The sequence below is a fragment of the Centrocercus urophasianus genome, unplaced genomic scaffold (assembly GCF_019232065.1).
Source record: "Centrocercus urophasianus isolate 14NV4802_14NV808 unplaced genomic scaffold, USGS_Curo_1.0 seq_59, whole genome shotgun sequence".
NCBI lineage: Eukaryota > Metazoa > Chordata > Aves > Galliformes > Phasianidae > Centrocercus > Centrocercus urophasianus.
The window spans coordinates 200,717-216,825 of record NW_024885188.1 but is presented as its reverse complement, the minus strand read 5'-3'; the positions used below and the strand labels follow the sequence as shown (position 1 = coordinate 216,825).

Below are 16,109 nucleotides of genomic sequence, written 5' to 3'. Positions count from 1 at the left end.
GGCAGGGAGCGGTCATGATGGTGTAAAGCACAGAGTGGGCTGCAGGACTGGAGGGCAGAAGGGCATTGCACGTGGGGTTTCCATCTCCCCCTTACTTGTGGGGGGCACTTTGAGGCTGCCACACAGAGAGGAACAAAGCCAACACTCGGGTCAGGTGCCTATAAACCCCCTCACAGACAAAGCTCAGCTACAGGGAAACACACACGCACACACACTGGGCCACGGTCAGCACTCCCCAGAGGACACAGACAGAGGTGACGCGGAAGGCAGGAGGAGGTGGGGGTCCAACACCCGGCCTGGTGCAGGGCAGGGCTGCCCAGACCAGGAGCCGTGGGGGCCGTGGCCGAGGGCAGGTCCTGCCATGCCCTGCCCCGCTGCCTCCTGCCCCTCTCTGCGGCACGCAGCACTGCCCCGGGCACGGTGGGCAGCGAGACCCGTGGGGAGTCACGTCACCCCTCCGATGCGTCTTGCCGAGAGTGCTGCAGGCTGCGAAGAGAACTGAAAAGTGCTTAGAAAAGAGAGAAACCCCTAGAAAACCCACCCCAGACAAGAGCCCGACCTCGCCTCCCTGCCCACGGCATCCCTGCTGGCCCGGGGCAACACCACAGAGGAAGGGGGGGCCGGGGCCGGGGCCAGCTGGGGTGGGAGGCACTCGGAGCACCCAGGCTCGCCCCATCCCTGCCCTCTACACCAAGGCGTAGTCAAACTGGCCCCTCTCCAACCCCTCCTTGTGGTCAGTCCAGGAGGAGGCAGGCATGCGGCTGTAGGGGTCCAGCAGGATGCGAAAGCAGCGCACCATCAGCATCACCAAGAAGACGAGGAGGAAGATGACAAAGGCAAAGACGGTTTTCTGCTCGGCATCCATGCCCGCAGTGCTGGCCGGGTGCTCAACCAAGGACGGGGACAGCAGTTCATAATCCATCGTCGATGCATCATTCATGGCAGAGGTGAGGCACACGAGCTGCAAAGAGCACGAGGACAGGGAGCATCAGGGCTTGGGCAGCCAGCTCCAGCCTCCTGCTGTGCACCTGGAACACCACCTGTACCGCTCACTCCATAGCCACCAGCACTGCTAAGCTGAGCCAAGGAGCTCAGGATTCACTCCTGTGCAGACCGAGAGCTCCTGGAGGAAAAAGCAAGACGGAGAGAGAGGAGGAATTGGCCGCGGGCTTCAGCTAAAGAGCACCTTAGCTGCTAAATAATTAGAGACGGGAGAGGGCAGGGAAGAGTCTCTGTTGCCAGAATTGCAGTTCTGTGCTTGCTGACGCAGCCAGACAAGCAGTCAGTTATCTGAGAGAAAAGCCTGGGGACAGTGATATTTATGGCCAGAGGCTGAATTTAGTACGTATTTTCAGGCAGGAAACATGGGAAGAGTATTTGTTAATTGAAAAGTAGTACTCTCAGCTTGAAACTTTTCGTAATTATTATTGTTTTAAATTCAACTTCTAAACTGTCAGCATTCACCAGGAGTCATTTTTGCTTCAAGTAATTTAAGAATCAGAGGGGTTATTGTTTTTACTTTTGGCAGCTGAAGAAGTGAGAAAGACAACAGGAAGGAGGAGTAAATGTAGGGAGGAGGTGCTTTGTAGAAAGTGAGGATGTTTCAAAAGGAAATCTCCCTTACCACCTCAAAGACACAGGTTCACAAGTGGGTCCATGGTTTTCTGGCAAGCTCAGGAAGCACTGCCACAGTGATGCCACTCAGCAGGGACACAAAGGAACGGGGTGGGTGGCAACTTAGTCTGCTAGTCCTGAGCTTGCCTCTACGTAAATCCCCAGAGTCCCTCTGGAGAGGCTAGCTGCCTGCCAAGCACAGTGCTGCACGTGGGACCACTTGCCCTGAATCACAGGAAAATGAGACTGAGGACCTTAGCTGTGAATCTGAGGAGGTTTCTCAGGGCTTTACTTGTCTGGCCTTGACAATTTCCCAAGATGGGCACAAGCTCAGTTTGCCCATTCTCACCAAGGGTGATGTTTTCAGCTGCTGTGTGTCACTTGAGTTAATGACTGCCTTCAGTTTTGGACCAGGCCTAGAAGGGGCTGAGTCCTGGAGGAGAAGGAGAGCACGTACCTCACTCCAGCTGTGTGGGTGCACTAGCATTGCTGTTGCAGGAGAAGCAGAAGACTGCCTCCCAACAGCCACATCACTGAGCAAAGATCTCCAGGATCCAGCTTTCTTGGGCTAGGGATGAAAAGCAGAAAGACAAATTGACAGAAGTTAAAAGAATAGCAGTCATTTAGCTGTCATAACAAAGCAACAAAGACATTCCTGATTTAGCAAATGCTGTGAGTTCACAGTGTCTCTTAGACCAGGGCTCTCCTGGGTAGGACAACATCTTTACCAAAGTCCCCTTGCTCCATCCTGGAGCCTGAGTGCTCTTAGTGTTGTGGAGACTGCAGCAAAAGGTCCCACTAGGAGACACCCAGCCAAGCATGCCCCTGCCCTCCAGGCAGCAATACTGGGAGCAACTATCGGTAGGAAAAGGCAGCCAGCTATGGACCACAGAATGTTTGACATGGCTCTGACTCATGCTGAACACCTGCTCTCTTTCGTTTATCTGCACCTCCTGGGACACCGCAAGGAACAGTGCTTGCAGGCTTTAAAAATAATTTCATATCACAAAAACAGAAAAATAAAGGGCAACAGCAGCAGCAAGGTGAGAAAGAGGGGTGTGCTCTCTGTCCACCTTCCTGAGTCCCAGGATTCAGTTGCAAGACAGTGACCCAGTGCCCTGTGATCTGTATAGAGGTAAGCTACTCCTGTTTCTGAGTACACTGTGAATGGAAATGGTGATGTGTGCAGAAGGAAGCTCTGATATCTGTCACAACTTCCCGCAGCAGAAGTGATCTGCCACTTGTTGGAGATTGGCTGATCCTCACATGCTGCACTTTTCAGTCCAGCACAGTTTGTGATCAGGGGGTGAGAGGCACTTAATAGACAAATCCCCTTCCCTCTGTCCTTGCTTGAGAAGCCTAAACAGGCAAAAGCAAGATTTGATAGTGAAGAGGCTGAATGGGTGTGGGCACAGTCCTGAACAGAGCTGATCACAACTGCTCTCTGGTCCCTTTTCACCCCATTTATTTGGTACTCTCCCTTCCCAGAATATCTTTTGTGTCTAGGCCAGACATAGAATGTTCTCTTGATAGGCATCTCTACAGCAGTGTGCAGCACAGCCCAGTTCTCCCACTGGCACAAAGCACCACCGAAACACATTTCTCTATATGGATGATGAGCCCTGAGCTGGCATCTATGCCGATACTTGGCCAAGGTATGTCTAAACCCCAAATACCAACCACTCCAAAACAGCTTTCTCAACACTTCCACTGACACCAGCTTCCCAATTACATGTCAAGGCTTCTTATGTCCTTGGAGGGTGAGTAGTATCTTTACCTTCATTTGTCAGCTACATTATTGCAGGGAAGTACGCACTGCACATCTCCAAAGGGAAACTACTTATATCCAGTGTCCCAGTGACAGGATGCACCCCTAGGATGACTGCAATCAGAAGTCTCTTGGATTGTGAAGTGCTCATCATGCTGAGGTTTACACCCACCTCCCATATATTCTCAACCATGCTGGAAGCCCAGCTCAAGCAGTGTGGAGCCTGTGGGTCTGCCAGATAGAACCTTTTAGCGCTTCAGGAAGGCACCAGCTCTCATGAGCTACCTCTCAAGGACAGCACATGGGTCATTATCTCCAATGACAGGTCTCCATCACAGGAATGACTGATTGGGCGAAGGCACGCGTGGCCCTGGCAGGTTCTGGTCCATAGTGCTCTCACAAAAACACAGATATATACCCTGATCTTGGGAAATCGTGCTGGCTCAGGACCCAACCATCTGCTGGCAGGTCTATGGAGGAAGACCAGGACTGTTCAGCCAAGCAGTGCCATGGGCAGAGAGGAGCACTTCTCGTACCTTCTCTGTCAGGGATTTTGACAAATGTATCATCTGATCTTTAATGAGTACAAATTGCAAATATTAGATTTCTATGGCAGTTCCTGCCTTCCCTGGTAGCAGCCGCCCAAGCAGTCAGTTAGGCTCCCTCAGGCCTACACTGGCAAGCCTCTGACTCTCCCTTGCTCTCGTGCTGTGGATTCCCATGTCATGAGTACTGCATCAGGAGAGGAGAAGGATGGGGTGAACGAACTGAGCTGGGGAGTTTTCCAGCTGAGCAGGAAGCACATTTCGCAGTCAGCAGAGAATGGCCAGCCCCAGAGCACAGTGCCTTGTAGAACCTGGCTCCTCACACTCTGCAAGGAGTGGTCAGTAGTCCAGAGGTGGATGTGAACCATGAAGATGAGGACAGAGTTGAGAATAAAGCATCCCCAGGGCCTCAAAGTGAGCTGACTTCTTTGCCTGGAAGCTCTTCAGACTGGTCTGATATTGTTCCCATGGAAAGATGGTGGTCAGACACAGAGTGAGCACAGAAGCAGATGATGGTTCCACGTGACCCAATCAGAGGGGCCACAGAGATGATTCAGAGCCTGGAGCATCTTCTGCATGAGGAAAGGCTGAGAGCCGTGGGACTATTCAGCCTGGAGAAGAGAAAGCTGAGGGGGATCTCATCACTGTTTATAAATATCTGAAGTGTGTGAGTCAAGTCGATGGAGGCGGACTCCTTTTGATGGCAAACAGCAATAGAACAATGGGCAACAGGAAGAATCTGGAACACGGGAAGCTCCACAGTAACACAAGGAAGAACTTCTTCATTGTCAGAGTGACAGAGCACAGGAGCGGGCTGCCCAAGAGAGGTGGTGGAGTCTCCTCCTATGGAGACATTTGAGACCCATCTGAACACCAACATGTGTGACCTATGGAAGGAAACCTGCTTCAGCAGGGGGACTGGACTCCATTTCTAGAGGTCCTTTTCAACCCTTTCAAGTCTGTGACTCTGTAATACTAAGTGACCTTCCAACAGTTTCTGAAAATCCCAAGCTAGAGTGTCAGGGCCTAGAGATGTTCATGGACCTTTTTGTAATTCGATTTCATAGAGCTGAACAGAGAGCAAAGCTAAAATGTGTAGGTGGGAACCAGCTGCTGTTCCACAGGAGACATTCAGTAACGTCATCCTATAACTTCCACACATAGCACAGTGACTTTCTGGACACGCACAGAAATTTTTGGCCACATCTGTCAGAATTCAGACTTTGGTGAAAATAGCTCAGAGATCAAATAAACAAAAGCAACCAGGCTCCTTATCACAGGCTCCTTCTCTCCCTCTGCCAATTATTCTTCCAGAAGTTATACTGCATGAGGCTGTGGGGCTGAAAATTGCAATAATCTCTGCAGAGAGAGCTCTTCCCAAGTGCTAACTATGTGTGTAACTATGTGTAACTAACAAGTGCCCAGCTCGGTGCTGGGATAACTGGGGCCTTCTGTGATCTGGTCATTGTGATTGCACAAAGACAGCATCTCAGAGTCCAACCCTGCACCAAGAGCCCTAACGCCATGTCTTGCATTAACATGGCAGAGCATCCCTGCTTTGTGGCTGCCAAGAAGCCACTGCTGGCTGAGTGACTTCCACCAGCTGCAGCCCTCCACCAGAGACTTCAGTGGAGATTCATGCTTCCCATGGATACATCTGGGTTAGGAGAATTCCAATTTGTAATCCTTGGTACCAGCGATGCTGAGAACAGGTCCTGCTGCAATATAATCAACGCAAGCACAAATCATGTGTCTGGAGGTGCCCAACTGACTTGTAACTGATATCAAAAATGCAGGGAGAAACATGCATATGTGGAGGAAAATACAAGGTTTTCTGCCAAATCGTAACCCTGTATTAAAATATTTCTCTCGCATTCAGGATGTGTTGCTATTTTATTACCATGTGAAGAATCAGACCTTAATTTCCCAAGAAAATGCTGGTAAGGTAGTTAAGTGAAGGCAGCTGTTATTTAAGGAATATGTGATTGAGTTTTATTAAGATTCATGTTCCCTTAGTAACTAAAAAGAATGCATGAGCAAGGAAATGACTAAACAGGGAGAGAACTCACAAAGGAAGAGGACTGTCAACTATTTAGCAACACCGTGGGGATATTTTTACGGGTACAAAACACAAATTAAATGTTAATTTGGCAAATGACAAATATCTAATGAAATATTAACCTCAAAAAGAGGCACAGAACAGTGTTTACAATGCAGGATGCCATCTGGTGTGGAGGGCTCACCCTTCCCACTGGAGACACCTCCAAATGGAGACTGATCCCATGAGTAGCAGTGGCAGAGGGATGGGACCATGGAGGGATGGAGCCATGGCATGACTCAGCCTGCTGCCTGCACTGCCCTCAGACAGATCCACTAGCATCAGCTTATTCCACCCTCCCAGTCCTTGCAGGTTTTTGACCAAAAGACAAGAGCGAGAGCTAGCTGCTGTATGGGAAAGCACAAAAGGAATCAGTGGGAAGGGAACCCAGCTGTGGAGCCAGGGCCTGAGGCAGCTCACCAAGGCACTAACAACCCTTGTCTTACAGTGCTGGGAGATGAAGACAGCTTTTCAACACTGTAGTTGATATCAAGAAACACCCAGCCCTGCAAAGGATGCATTTTAGTGGCAGAAATTGAAAAAAGACCCACGTGATTGACACAGTGAAGCAGAACTGTACCCGAAGTGCTGGCCTATTCCAAGAATGGAACTGGAAGATGAGCACTATTATGAGTGAAGCAGGGTTTAATTGCACTGTGTCATGGATGCAGTCCAACAGCCAGGGAGGGACTTCATTTGCACGCTTTTAAATAAACGCAACTTTCTTAGTCCCATCTCACAACAAAAGAAGACATGTACAATTATATAGCATCAATAAATGTGTGTAATATCTTAAGCAGAGAAAGCAGAACTAGTTCTGATGGAGGAGAGTTCTGAGGGGGCTAAAATGCTCAGCTCCACATGAAGAGAGCAAACAAAATGTCTGCATGCAAGGAACGGCATCAAATTCATAAGGATGCTGCTAAAGCAACCCTGCTTTTCAAAGCACAGATCCACTGTTGCTCTCCATACAAACCTACGTAAGGCAAGCTGGAGGAATATCCCAAATACCCAGGGTTCAAGGAGGAATTGGTGTGCAAAATGAGCAGGACAGGGGAGCAATGCCACATACACGCTCTGCTCAGAGCTGGGAGCACTCAGCTGCTCTGCAGGAGCCAGGGGTCTCACAGGACCCGGCTCCACATGTTCCCTGTTGTTAATATTCATCCCACTGCCGTGCATGGCACACAACCTCCTGTTGCAACCGGAGAGCAAACGCGATTGCCAGGGAGACAGGGAAGCAAGCAACCCTTGTGAGGGCTGCAGGCAAAGTGCTTAAGCAAGAGGTCTGCAGGCCTACCAGCTCCAGAGAGAGACGGAAAGGCTTTACTTGCGGCACTGAAGGATTTTGTCTCTCCCTCCGCTGCTCCACAGCCGTGCTTCCTGGCCCACAGGCCCTTCTCCTTCAGAGCCAGGCTGGGCACACCTCTGGCACTGCCATAGGGATCTCGCTGCACAGCAGAATTCTTGGCAGGGCTTGCATTGCCTTTTTCAGTCAATGTTGCTGCTGATTCCCCACAGTAACAAATGAACACATGCCACTGGGTTACTGCACGGCTGCCAGGATCAACAGAGCTGCTGCCACAGCCAGGGGCAGCTGGAGATCCCTCTAAGGAGGGAATAAGAGGAGCTGCATCCCCTCTTCACTCCTTCCCAAACGATTGCATTCACCTGCCATTCTGCAGTGCTCACCTTTCCTCTGGAGGAAACTTTCTCCCACAGGATCTCCTCCTGTTCCAGCCTAGTTATGCCCCTCAGAAAGAGAGAATTTGTAGGCTCTGTTTCCAGGAACAAGCACCCGATCGTCTGTGGAATCCGTCCCACAGGGCTATAGATCATGGCATGGAGACATGCATTACAGGCTTCTGCTCCAAAGCAGTGCCCTGGAATGGGCTGTGGGTCCCTTACAAGCAGTCTGCAGGGATGAGTGGCAGCAGTTAGTTTTCCTTCAGGAGGGCCTCCACCACCAGCCCTGCCAGCACCTCTCCATCACTTGGCTCAGCTCCCAGCTCCCATGAAGGTCCAAGGAAGACCCCAAGTGTCAGCAGGATCCCTTAACTGCACCAATGGGTCCAGATGTCCCCTCATGCTCTAAAGAATGTTTAACGTTTGCTTTCGAGCATCTTCCAGAAGGAATGACACTTCTGTCCTGCAGGACTGTCATGGACTACACAGGTCGAGACCCTGGGAGGGATGCTCTGTGACTCTCCTCTGCCCCATGCGCTGTGCAGGGAGGCACCAGGGCAGGGGCTGAGGAATGCCCATCTGCCCATGACATGAAGAACCGGGCTGAGGGGATGTACCCACAGCCCTTTGCCTGGGCTGCAGGAGGACCCCAGGCCCTTTCTGCCCACTGCCCCTTGGTTCCATCCCAGCCCTGCAGCCCTGCACGTCTGTAACCCAAGCCCCCTTGTAAAAGGCTGGCAAGTCTTCTGACAACCAGCCCATGGCTAACAGGAAGGCTGGCACTCTGCTGTTTTTCTGGTCCCATGCAGCCACTGTGGAGGGGACTTGCTGGCAAGGCAGCTCTACTTCAGGATTGCTGCTGAGCCCCACGGTAGAGGAAGACAGGGCATGGAGCACAGGATGGAGCTAATCAGGCCAGGGCAGCAGCACGAAACACTGAGGGTGAGGCACTCTTGCCCCTAGAGGGTGCAGGGGCAGTTCTGGGGCTCTGAGGTCCACAGCATCATGTACCCTGATAGACTGAACCATACCAAGAGTCAGCCTCCCTGGCACATTGCTAGGCACGGTGCCCCTCACCCAACTCTGTCTTTTCTCTATCCAGTTTTCACCACAGAGATGGCCTGCTCTAATCACATTCAGGACAGACAAGCAGAAGGCAACCTCCAGGCAAGAGCCTCAGCTAAGGAGAGATGATTCTTCCCAGATACTGCAGTCCCTGGTCTCCCTGGGAGCAGAGCATGGGAAGCTCAGCCCAGCACAGTGCTCTGCAGAACTCCCTTCATGTGCCTTCAGCCATCCCAGCACACAGAAATCCCACCACCACGAAACCAAGCCACCCGGTAAGAAGATAACCCAACAATAAATCTGTCTGTTACCCATAACAACAGAAAAGCCCAACATCCTGCTCTCTCCATCTAGACTCAACAGTTTCCACCAGAAGACATACTGGTCCCAACACCAGATGAGCAGAGCTACCCCATCTCCCGAACCCATCACCAGTGAAAGGTCCTTGACAACTAAGCATAGAGACAACTTCCCCCTCCCCTTTGCACTTCCTGGCTCTGCAAATCCTCTGCCCTCCCCATAGCATGAACACTTGCGAGGGGTTGGGGCATGGACAATACCTGGATTGCATGGTCGGGGGGCCCAGCCACTCAGCCACAGCGATTCCCAGCTCCAGCACTTGCCATCTCGAGGGAAGGAGCAGATGCCTCTCTCCTGGAGAGCGCACAGGGAAGGCAACTGCTCTTCACTCACACTGGAGCAGGTTCCTATGGCGATGCAGAATCAATTATAATAAAAGGTGGAGCACAGCTATTGGAGCTGGGAGAAGTTTTGTGAGCTGCCTGCCTGGGAAAGCGATGCTGTAAGAGGAAATGGGGCTGGGGACTGTGGGCTGGGCCTGGCCATCCCTGGGATCCAGCTCCTGAATCCCAGTGTCCCCCTGGGTGCTCCATGCTCTCCCAGTTCAGTACGTACGGGGTCTGCCAGGCACCTACATGTCTCACCCACATTTCCCAAAAGGAAGGGAAGGCACTGGGAGCAATCTGAATTATCCAGCTACAAATCTGTCTAGCACAGGCCTTTGCACTTCCACCCTTACCATGTCCCCATGGAAGGAGCAGATCCCAGCATGGAAAGGTGTTGTACAGCAGAACAGACAGCCCTTCCTTTCCCATGAAACCCTCCTTTTGTACAACTCCCTTGCAAAAGTTGCTCCAGCTGTGTCTGTCCCAGAGCCACAGCTTTGCTCTCAGCAGGCTGAGATGCACCAGGAGCAAGGACAGCCTTCCTGCTGGGCAGGCACACCCCTACTATGCCTGCATTAAATCCAAGCCTGACTTCATGCAGCACCCAGCACATGGAACTGCACCTCCAAGATGCAGTTTAATTATGAGATGCTGGGTGCACAGCTGGCCATGAAGATGTTTAAGGAGTGAAGGATCTGGGAGTGCAAAATATCACTACAACCCTGTATGCACCTTCTCACTCCAGGCTCAAGGAGTGATCCAGGTTCAGTGCCAAGCCTTGCAGCTTTGGGATGCAAAGTGCTGTCAGGCTGGCAGTGTCACACCCAGCTCACGGGGAAACAAGCTGAGGTTCGGGAGAGGTCCAGGAGTGTGAATACATGCTTGGACCTCAACTAGAAGCCACACTCAGCCCCGCTGCCTAACACTCCTGCACAAGCTCGTGGCTGAGTGTGTGCCACCAGCTCTGCCTGCTGCTGCTTCCCACCTGCACGCCCTCCCCACCTCTGTGTGTCAGATCTGTATAAGCAAATGATGGCAATCTTTTCTCTTCTGGAGAAAGGTGACAGGAGCCTCGAAGCCTGGGCAATATGATTTGGAGGAAGAACTAACACTAGATGCAAAAGGAGAGTGTCAGGGACAGGAGGGGTCAGTATAACTGGCAGACCCACTGCAGCAGTGATCATGGGGAGATGATCCACATCCAGTTTTGATGATCATCCACAGACAAAGGCTGTGTCTCCTTGTTCTGAGTCCTGAGTTAAAAGATATGGGGACAGGGTTGGCAGGAGCTCAACAAGTGAAGAGTGCCTGGTAAACAAATATACGTAACCTGACCAACAGCATCCCTGAGTTTTTGGCAGAATTTAGCTGTCTGAGCAAGCCCAGAAAGCAAGATTTGGCCATTCCCAGGCACCATGAGTGAGAATGGCAGTCAAGTTCTGGAAGCAGGATATCCCTCTGAACGCAGATTCTCCTGTAATTTGTCACTGCTATGTCCACATGTGGCTCCTGTCATCTGCTAACAGCGGGGCCTTGCACACGTAGATCCTCATGAATGAAAATCTTCATGAAAAAAAGAAGGAAAGAAGAGAACTCTGACCTACAGGGACTCCCAGGGAACAAAGGCAGATGTTCAAGCAGGAGACTTAATGGAAGGGAAACCAGGGGTGACATCCACTGCTATGTGCTCTTGTGAAAAGTGACTCATCCCTCCTCATTCATGTGCTCAGAAAGGGACATAAAAAGCTGCTGTACTTCTACTGGCTGTTAGTGGCACCCGTAAGTATGGATTAGAAGCCCAAGTTGCATGTAGCTGCTGGGAGGTGTTGCAGTCCTTCTCCACACTGCTTCCTTGTTATGATTTCACAATTTCCCCAGTGCAAAAATCCATTCTATAAAAACTAATCACCAAATCATAAAAGCAAAATCCTCCATGGTTCCCCTTCAGCACAGTGCAGCATATTCCCTTCCTTCAATAAAGTAATTCATTGTAAATATCTAGAAATAACCACAGTATTTCCTGTCCAATCCACCGCAGCTGCTAATTGAAATGCAATTTTGTGGTTGTGTTTGTTTGCTTGTTTTTCAGAGATGCTTACAGAAAACATTCTAACACTTAATCATCACAGAGACCACACACTGCCAGGAGCAAAGGGCCATGAGTGGCCTCCCTGCAATATTAATATTGCTTTGCTAGTCATCAGTCTTTTGGCCAGAACTGGGAGTATGTGAACGAATCATAGCTAAAATTCTTCCTCATAGGCACTCATGGAAGTGTCATAGGAGCCCCTTATGATCTGTGGTGTCCCTGGCTGTGGAACTGTGTGACCCGTAAGCCAGAGGAGCTGCTTGCACAGGGGTGCCTCAGGACCCCCTTGCTGATGTGTGGCTACTGGCAGAGTTGAGGGGCTCTGCACTGTGCAATCCATCCCTGCCCAACTCCCATTATGCCTCATTCCAGCCCAGCATAGGCCAACTCAGTCCAACCCTTCTCAACATCCACATTGGCCCCACAGCCATGGCTTTCATGTGCCTCATGCGCTGTGATTAGCCAAGGAGCTTTGCCACATCTTTGCCTAAGGGCTGAACACCCTTAGGTGTAGGCCAGAGTTGGTCGTGCGCCAGCAGCGTCCAAATTCACAGCAGCAGCTGGTCCTGGAGTGTGCGGCTGAGCTGCTGCTGGGTTAAATCACAACAGTCCATTTGGTGCCCAGTGTGGGGCTCAGTGGGTTGAGATAAAGGCATATCTGACCAGAACACGTAAAAACGAAATTGTTGTGTTACAGTAGGTCAACAGCTGCTGGCACAATGCTGATCTTGTTCTTCACAGTGTGGTTTTATTTGCTTTCTGGGTTGTTTTTCTTAACTCCTTCCAGGTTTACCATCTCAGGGGGCTGGCCTAAGCTTATTTGTAGTTTTGCCAGCTTATATATAGCAGACACTCATGTTATACTGACCATGGATTTAATTTGACATCTGCACTCAGCACAGACATAACTTTTGCATTTCAGGAACCTTATCATGGAAACTCTTAAAAAGAACACTCTTTACTACAGGCAAATTAAAATAGTTTCTGAAGTTTTCTTGCATAGCTGGGATGCTCCAGCTAGAACAATCCTATTGCTATGTCTTCTGCATGTATTTCCACTTTTGGTTAAGAAGCAATTAAAAAATACCACCCAGAGCTCTCCCCTGAGGCTGTGGATGGCAGGGTGTGTGGGAGGAGATGGGCAGGTACTGTCACTGTTATCACCTCCAGTGGGTCTGTAATTCACCTCTGAACAAGTGTGGAATCCTAAAAAGCAGACAGAATTTTTTTAAAAGATATGTCCTGATTCTGGCAATGCTGCACTGAAGATGGAGGACATTAAGAAGATATTTGCTTTGCCTGGTCTCTCAAAGGACCCCATAGTTGTGGGGTTGCTAAGGGTGGAAGAACAGCAGGTGCCAATCACTACCACAGCAATGCTCTGGTGTCAATATCACACCAACCAGGACTCCCTGATTCCATCCATCAGCTGATTCACCAGCTGGAGAACCAAGGAGTAATCAGCAAGACTCACTCACCTTTCAGTGGTCCCATATGACCAGTGTAAAATTTCAGCAGAGATTGGAGGCTGACAGTGGGCTATCATGACCCAAATGAAGTCACACCTCCATTAAGCACTGCTGCCTGTCATACTAGCCAAAACGAACTGGAGTCAAAGGCAGGCAAGTGGTATGCCACAACTGACATCAGTAATGTGATCTTCCCAATCCCTCTGGTAGCTGAGTGCAGGCCTCAGTTTGCTTTTACTTGGAGGGGCTCCCGCACGTGGGTATGTGGGGCACTTTGGGACATGGTTTAGTGGATATGTTGGAGATGGGTTGGTGGTTGGACTAGGTGATCTTAGAGGTCTTCTCCAACCTTAACAATTCTATGATTCTATAAATGCTATGACTATGAGTCAATCATCTTATTCTTTAAATATAGAGCAGCCTGGGAGCTCTAACCCTCATAACAAAACTGCATGTGCCCTCCCCTTCCTTCTAAATACTGTGAATTTTGAGTGACTACAGCCTTGGGGTAGATTACATGGAACATCTCCTGGAGATGATCTATTGAAATGTCCACTCCTTGAGAGAAGGCAGAATTCCAGGGTGGAATGAAGTGGATAATCTGTTCCGTGTTAGTTCTCTAAGCAACACAAGACCAGCAAACCTTAGGTTGCTAGCAGTGCCAGAGGAGCTTGATACGCTGACTCTAAGTGATACAACACTGAGGGGGGAGTGCAAACACACACACAGCCAAGTTCAGTGATAACATTGCAGGCGGGAACTTGATAGTGCTACAGAACAGATAAACATCCTTCTTGTTACACTGAGCCAGCAGCATTCCACCTTTCTGTCAAAAATGCATTCTCTGAATAAACTTTACAAAGTGCAGGTGTGTTTGATTAGAATCGCTAAAGCTCCACCTGAAAGAAAGAAAATAAACAGTTAAAAATGGCTTAAGAGGAGGAAGGGGAGGAAAGATACCATCACAGATTGGTCAACAGCACAACACTGGCTTCTGGGATCAGATGACAGGCTGAGCCCCACTCCTCCCCCATAGGGATGCCTGCTGGGTAAGATTCATATGCGAGGTTGTGCTAAGTTCTTCCCTGGGAAACCTAGAATTCTCTATAGACTTGTTCCAACCATTTAACATGGTTGTAGTCATCTGTACTATGTGTGTTCTTGGTTAACTTCGCATACTTTGCAGACAAAAGAACTTGTATTGCTGCTGCTTTAATAAACTGCGCAATTAATTTACCTGGCTGTGTGAGTTCTCACTGGGAGCAGCCAAATTCCTTAAGAGCGATCATGAGAGTACATTCAGGTGTGACTGGACAACTGGAGAGCGTTATTTGTGAATCCACAATCATGACACGTCGTGTATTGGACCCGACCAGGCTTGTAGTTCTGAATTCAACATCTCTCAAAATCTAAGCCCAGCTGCCCACAATCCCTCTGATATCTGAGGATAAGCTGGGATGCAAGGGCATTTATTTTCTGCCAAAGTTTTTTGCACTTCTAACACAATTACAGCAATGGAAAGAGAACAATTGAAACAAAGCTATCTGGGTCACTGCCTGGTGGAAAGATACTGTGTCCAAGGTAGAGAAGCTGTTTGTACCAGTACTTATGTATTCCCCACGTATCCAAGAGTTGGGCCGTTGTACAGCACCAGAACAACCAGCAGGTGGATCAGGTTGCTAGGACTGAAGTGGCTCAGGGGAATTTGGATGAACTTAAGGGTGAATTATGTCCATGACTTCTCAGGGCATCAGGGAAGAGATGCAACATATAGATGGGCAACAGGTGCTGGGACATTCAACTTTTAGCAAAAGCCATCTGTTAATTGACACATGGGGATCTGCCATCAGTCACAAACCTTATGTACTGCAGGAGATGATGCCCCTGTAGTGCACATGCAAAAAAACATACAGGTTAGGACAGACAGGGCTATTCCTGCATCTGGCAAAGGCAAGATTATCCATGAGATTGCTTTTGCTCAAGGACCAGAGTGCACGTGGTGGGGAATGCAGAAGGGTGGGGAAGTCGGTTGTGTACCTCAGTATGATTTGGTGTTGGGTGGACAGCCAATAATTTGAATTGTGTGATGTTAGTTGCTACATAATAATGCATGTCATCACTACTGGTGTTGCTATACGCCGTATCAGTGGTACCACAGTGGGTATTACCCAGATTAAAGATGAATGTATTATGATGGAATCAGAACTGGCTTCAGCATGCAGCAGTGTAAGAGTGCACAGCACCCCTCCTGCTATGAAGGAATGTTATGACAGATGGACCCAAAGTCTTTCCCTAAATGAACTCCTTGGCAATTTAGAGACATGGCCTTAGATTATGAGAATGGTATCTGTGTGTACAAAGGCTGCTCCAAAAGTAACACCTCCTGTTTTATGATAATGACAGGGAATGTTAGAGGTGAATTTGGTGGGATGACAGCAGAAGCTGAACCTTCCTGCCAGTACCCCATTACATTTTGTTGTCATGAGACAGATGACAGCAGAGGGTCTGACAAAACGGCATCTGACATGAATGTGTGGATGGAGCAACAGTGTGGAACTGAATCCCTCCTTGTGGAGCAAATGATGCCCACTGACATTCATAAGCACTCACAGAACATTTATGGAGACCCAACAGTGAACGTGAGGGATGGGAGGTGCCTCTCAGTAGTGGTGACAGCAACGGCGGTTCACCTCTGCTGGTGCAGATTTGTACAAGAGCAGCTTGCAGCTCTTGTTGATCACAGGTGAAAATGCACAGCTAATGGTGGTGACTCTGTTGAAAAGCAGAGTTTTGTAGCTGAGAATTTGTTCTATCAAACGGTGTTATTGTGTTATTTGGGTCTGTTGTAATACCATGGAAATAAATAGGAGGCATGGGAAAGTGTGGGACCTGAATGTGACGTAAATGATACAGAACAAGGAGTGGATACCTCACTAGGCAGGGAATTCAAGCATTAAACTTGACTGCTGATATGGCTGTATGTGGTCTATGGCTCACACATCTGCAGGTATGTAGATAAATTACAGCTGCAAGGTGACTTGTTTCAAGGGCTCCCCACCAACTGAGCATTTAAATGACAGAGACAAAAG

General features: G+C 49.5%; 1 protein-coding gene across 5 annotated transcripts in view; it reads right to left on the bottom strand.

Annotated features, from left to right (window-relative positions):
- Positions 1 to 387: 387 nt before the first annotated feature.
- CTXN1 (cortexin 1) overlaps positions 388 to 16,109 on the bottom strand; it is a 45,752-nt gene continuing 30,030 nt past the window's right edge. For 2 of the 5 annotated variants that reach the window (XM_042836321.1, XM_042836320.1), the window contains exons 2-3: positions 2,072 to 2,182; positions 388 to 961 (exon numbers count right to left, since the gene is read on the bottom strand). In XM_042836321.1, the coding sequence (XP_042692255.1) occupies positions 686 to 961; positions 2,072 to 2,101 (306 nt within the window). In that variant the 5' untranslated portion in view covers positions 2,102 to 2,182 and the 3' untranslated portion in view covers positions 388 to 685. Of the gene's footprint in view, positions 1,124 to 2,071; positions 2,183 to 7,325; positions 7,447 to 16,109 lie in introns of those variants that run through there. The other 3 variants (XM_042836322.1, XM_042836317.1, XM_042836319.1) reach the window with 3 other exon arrangements.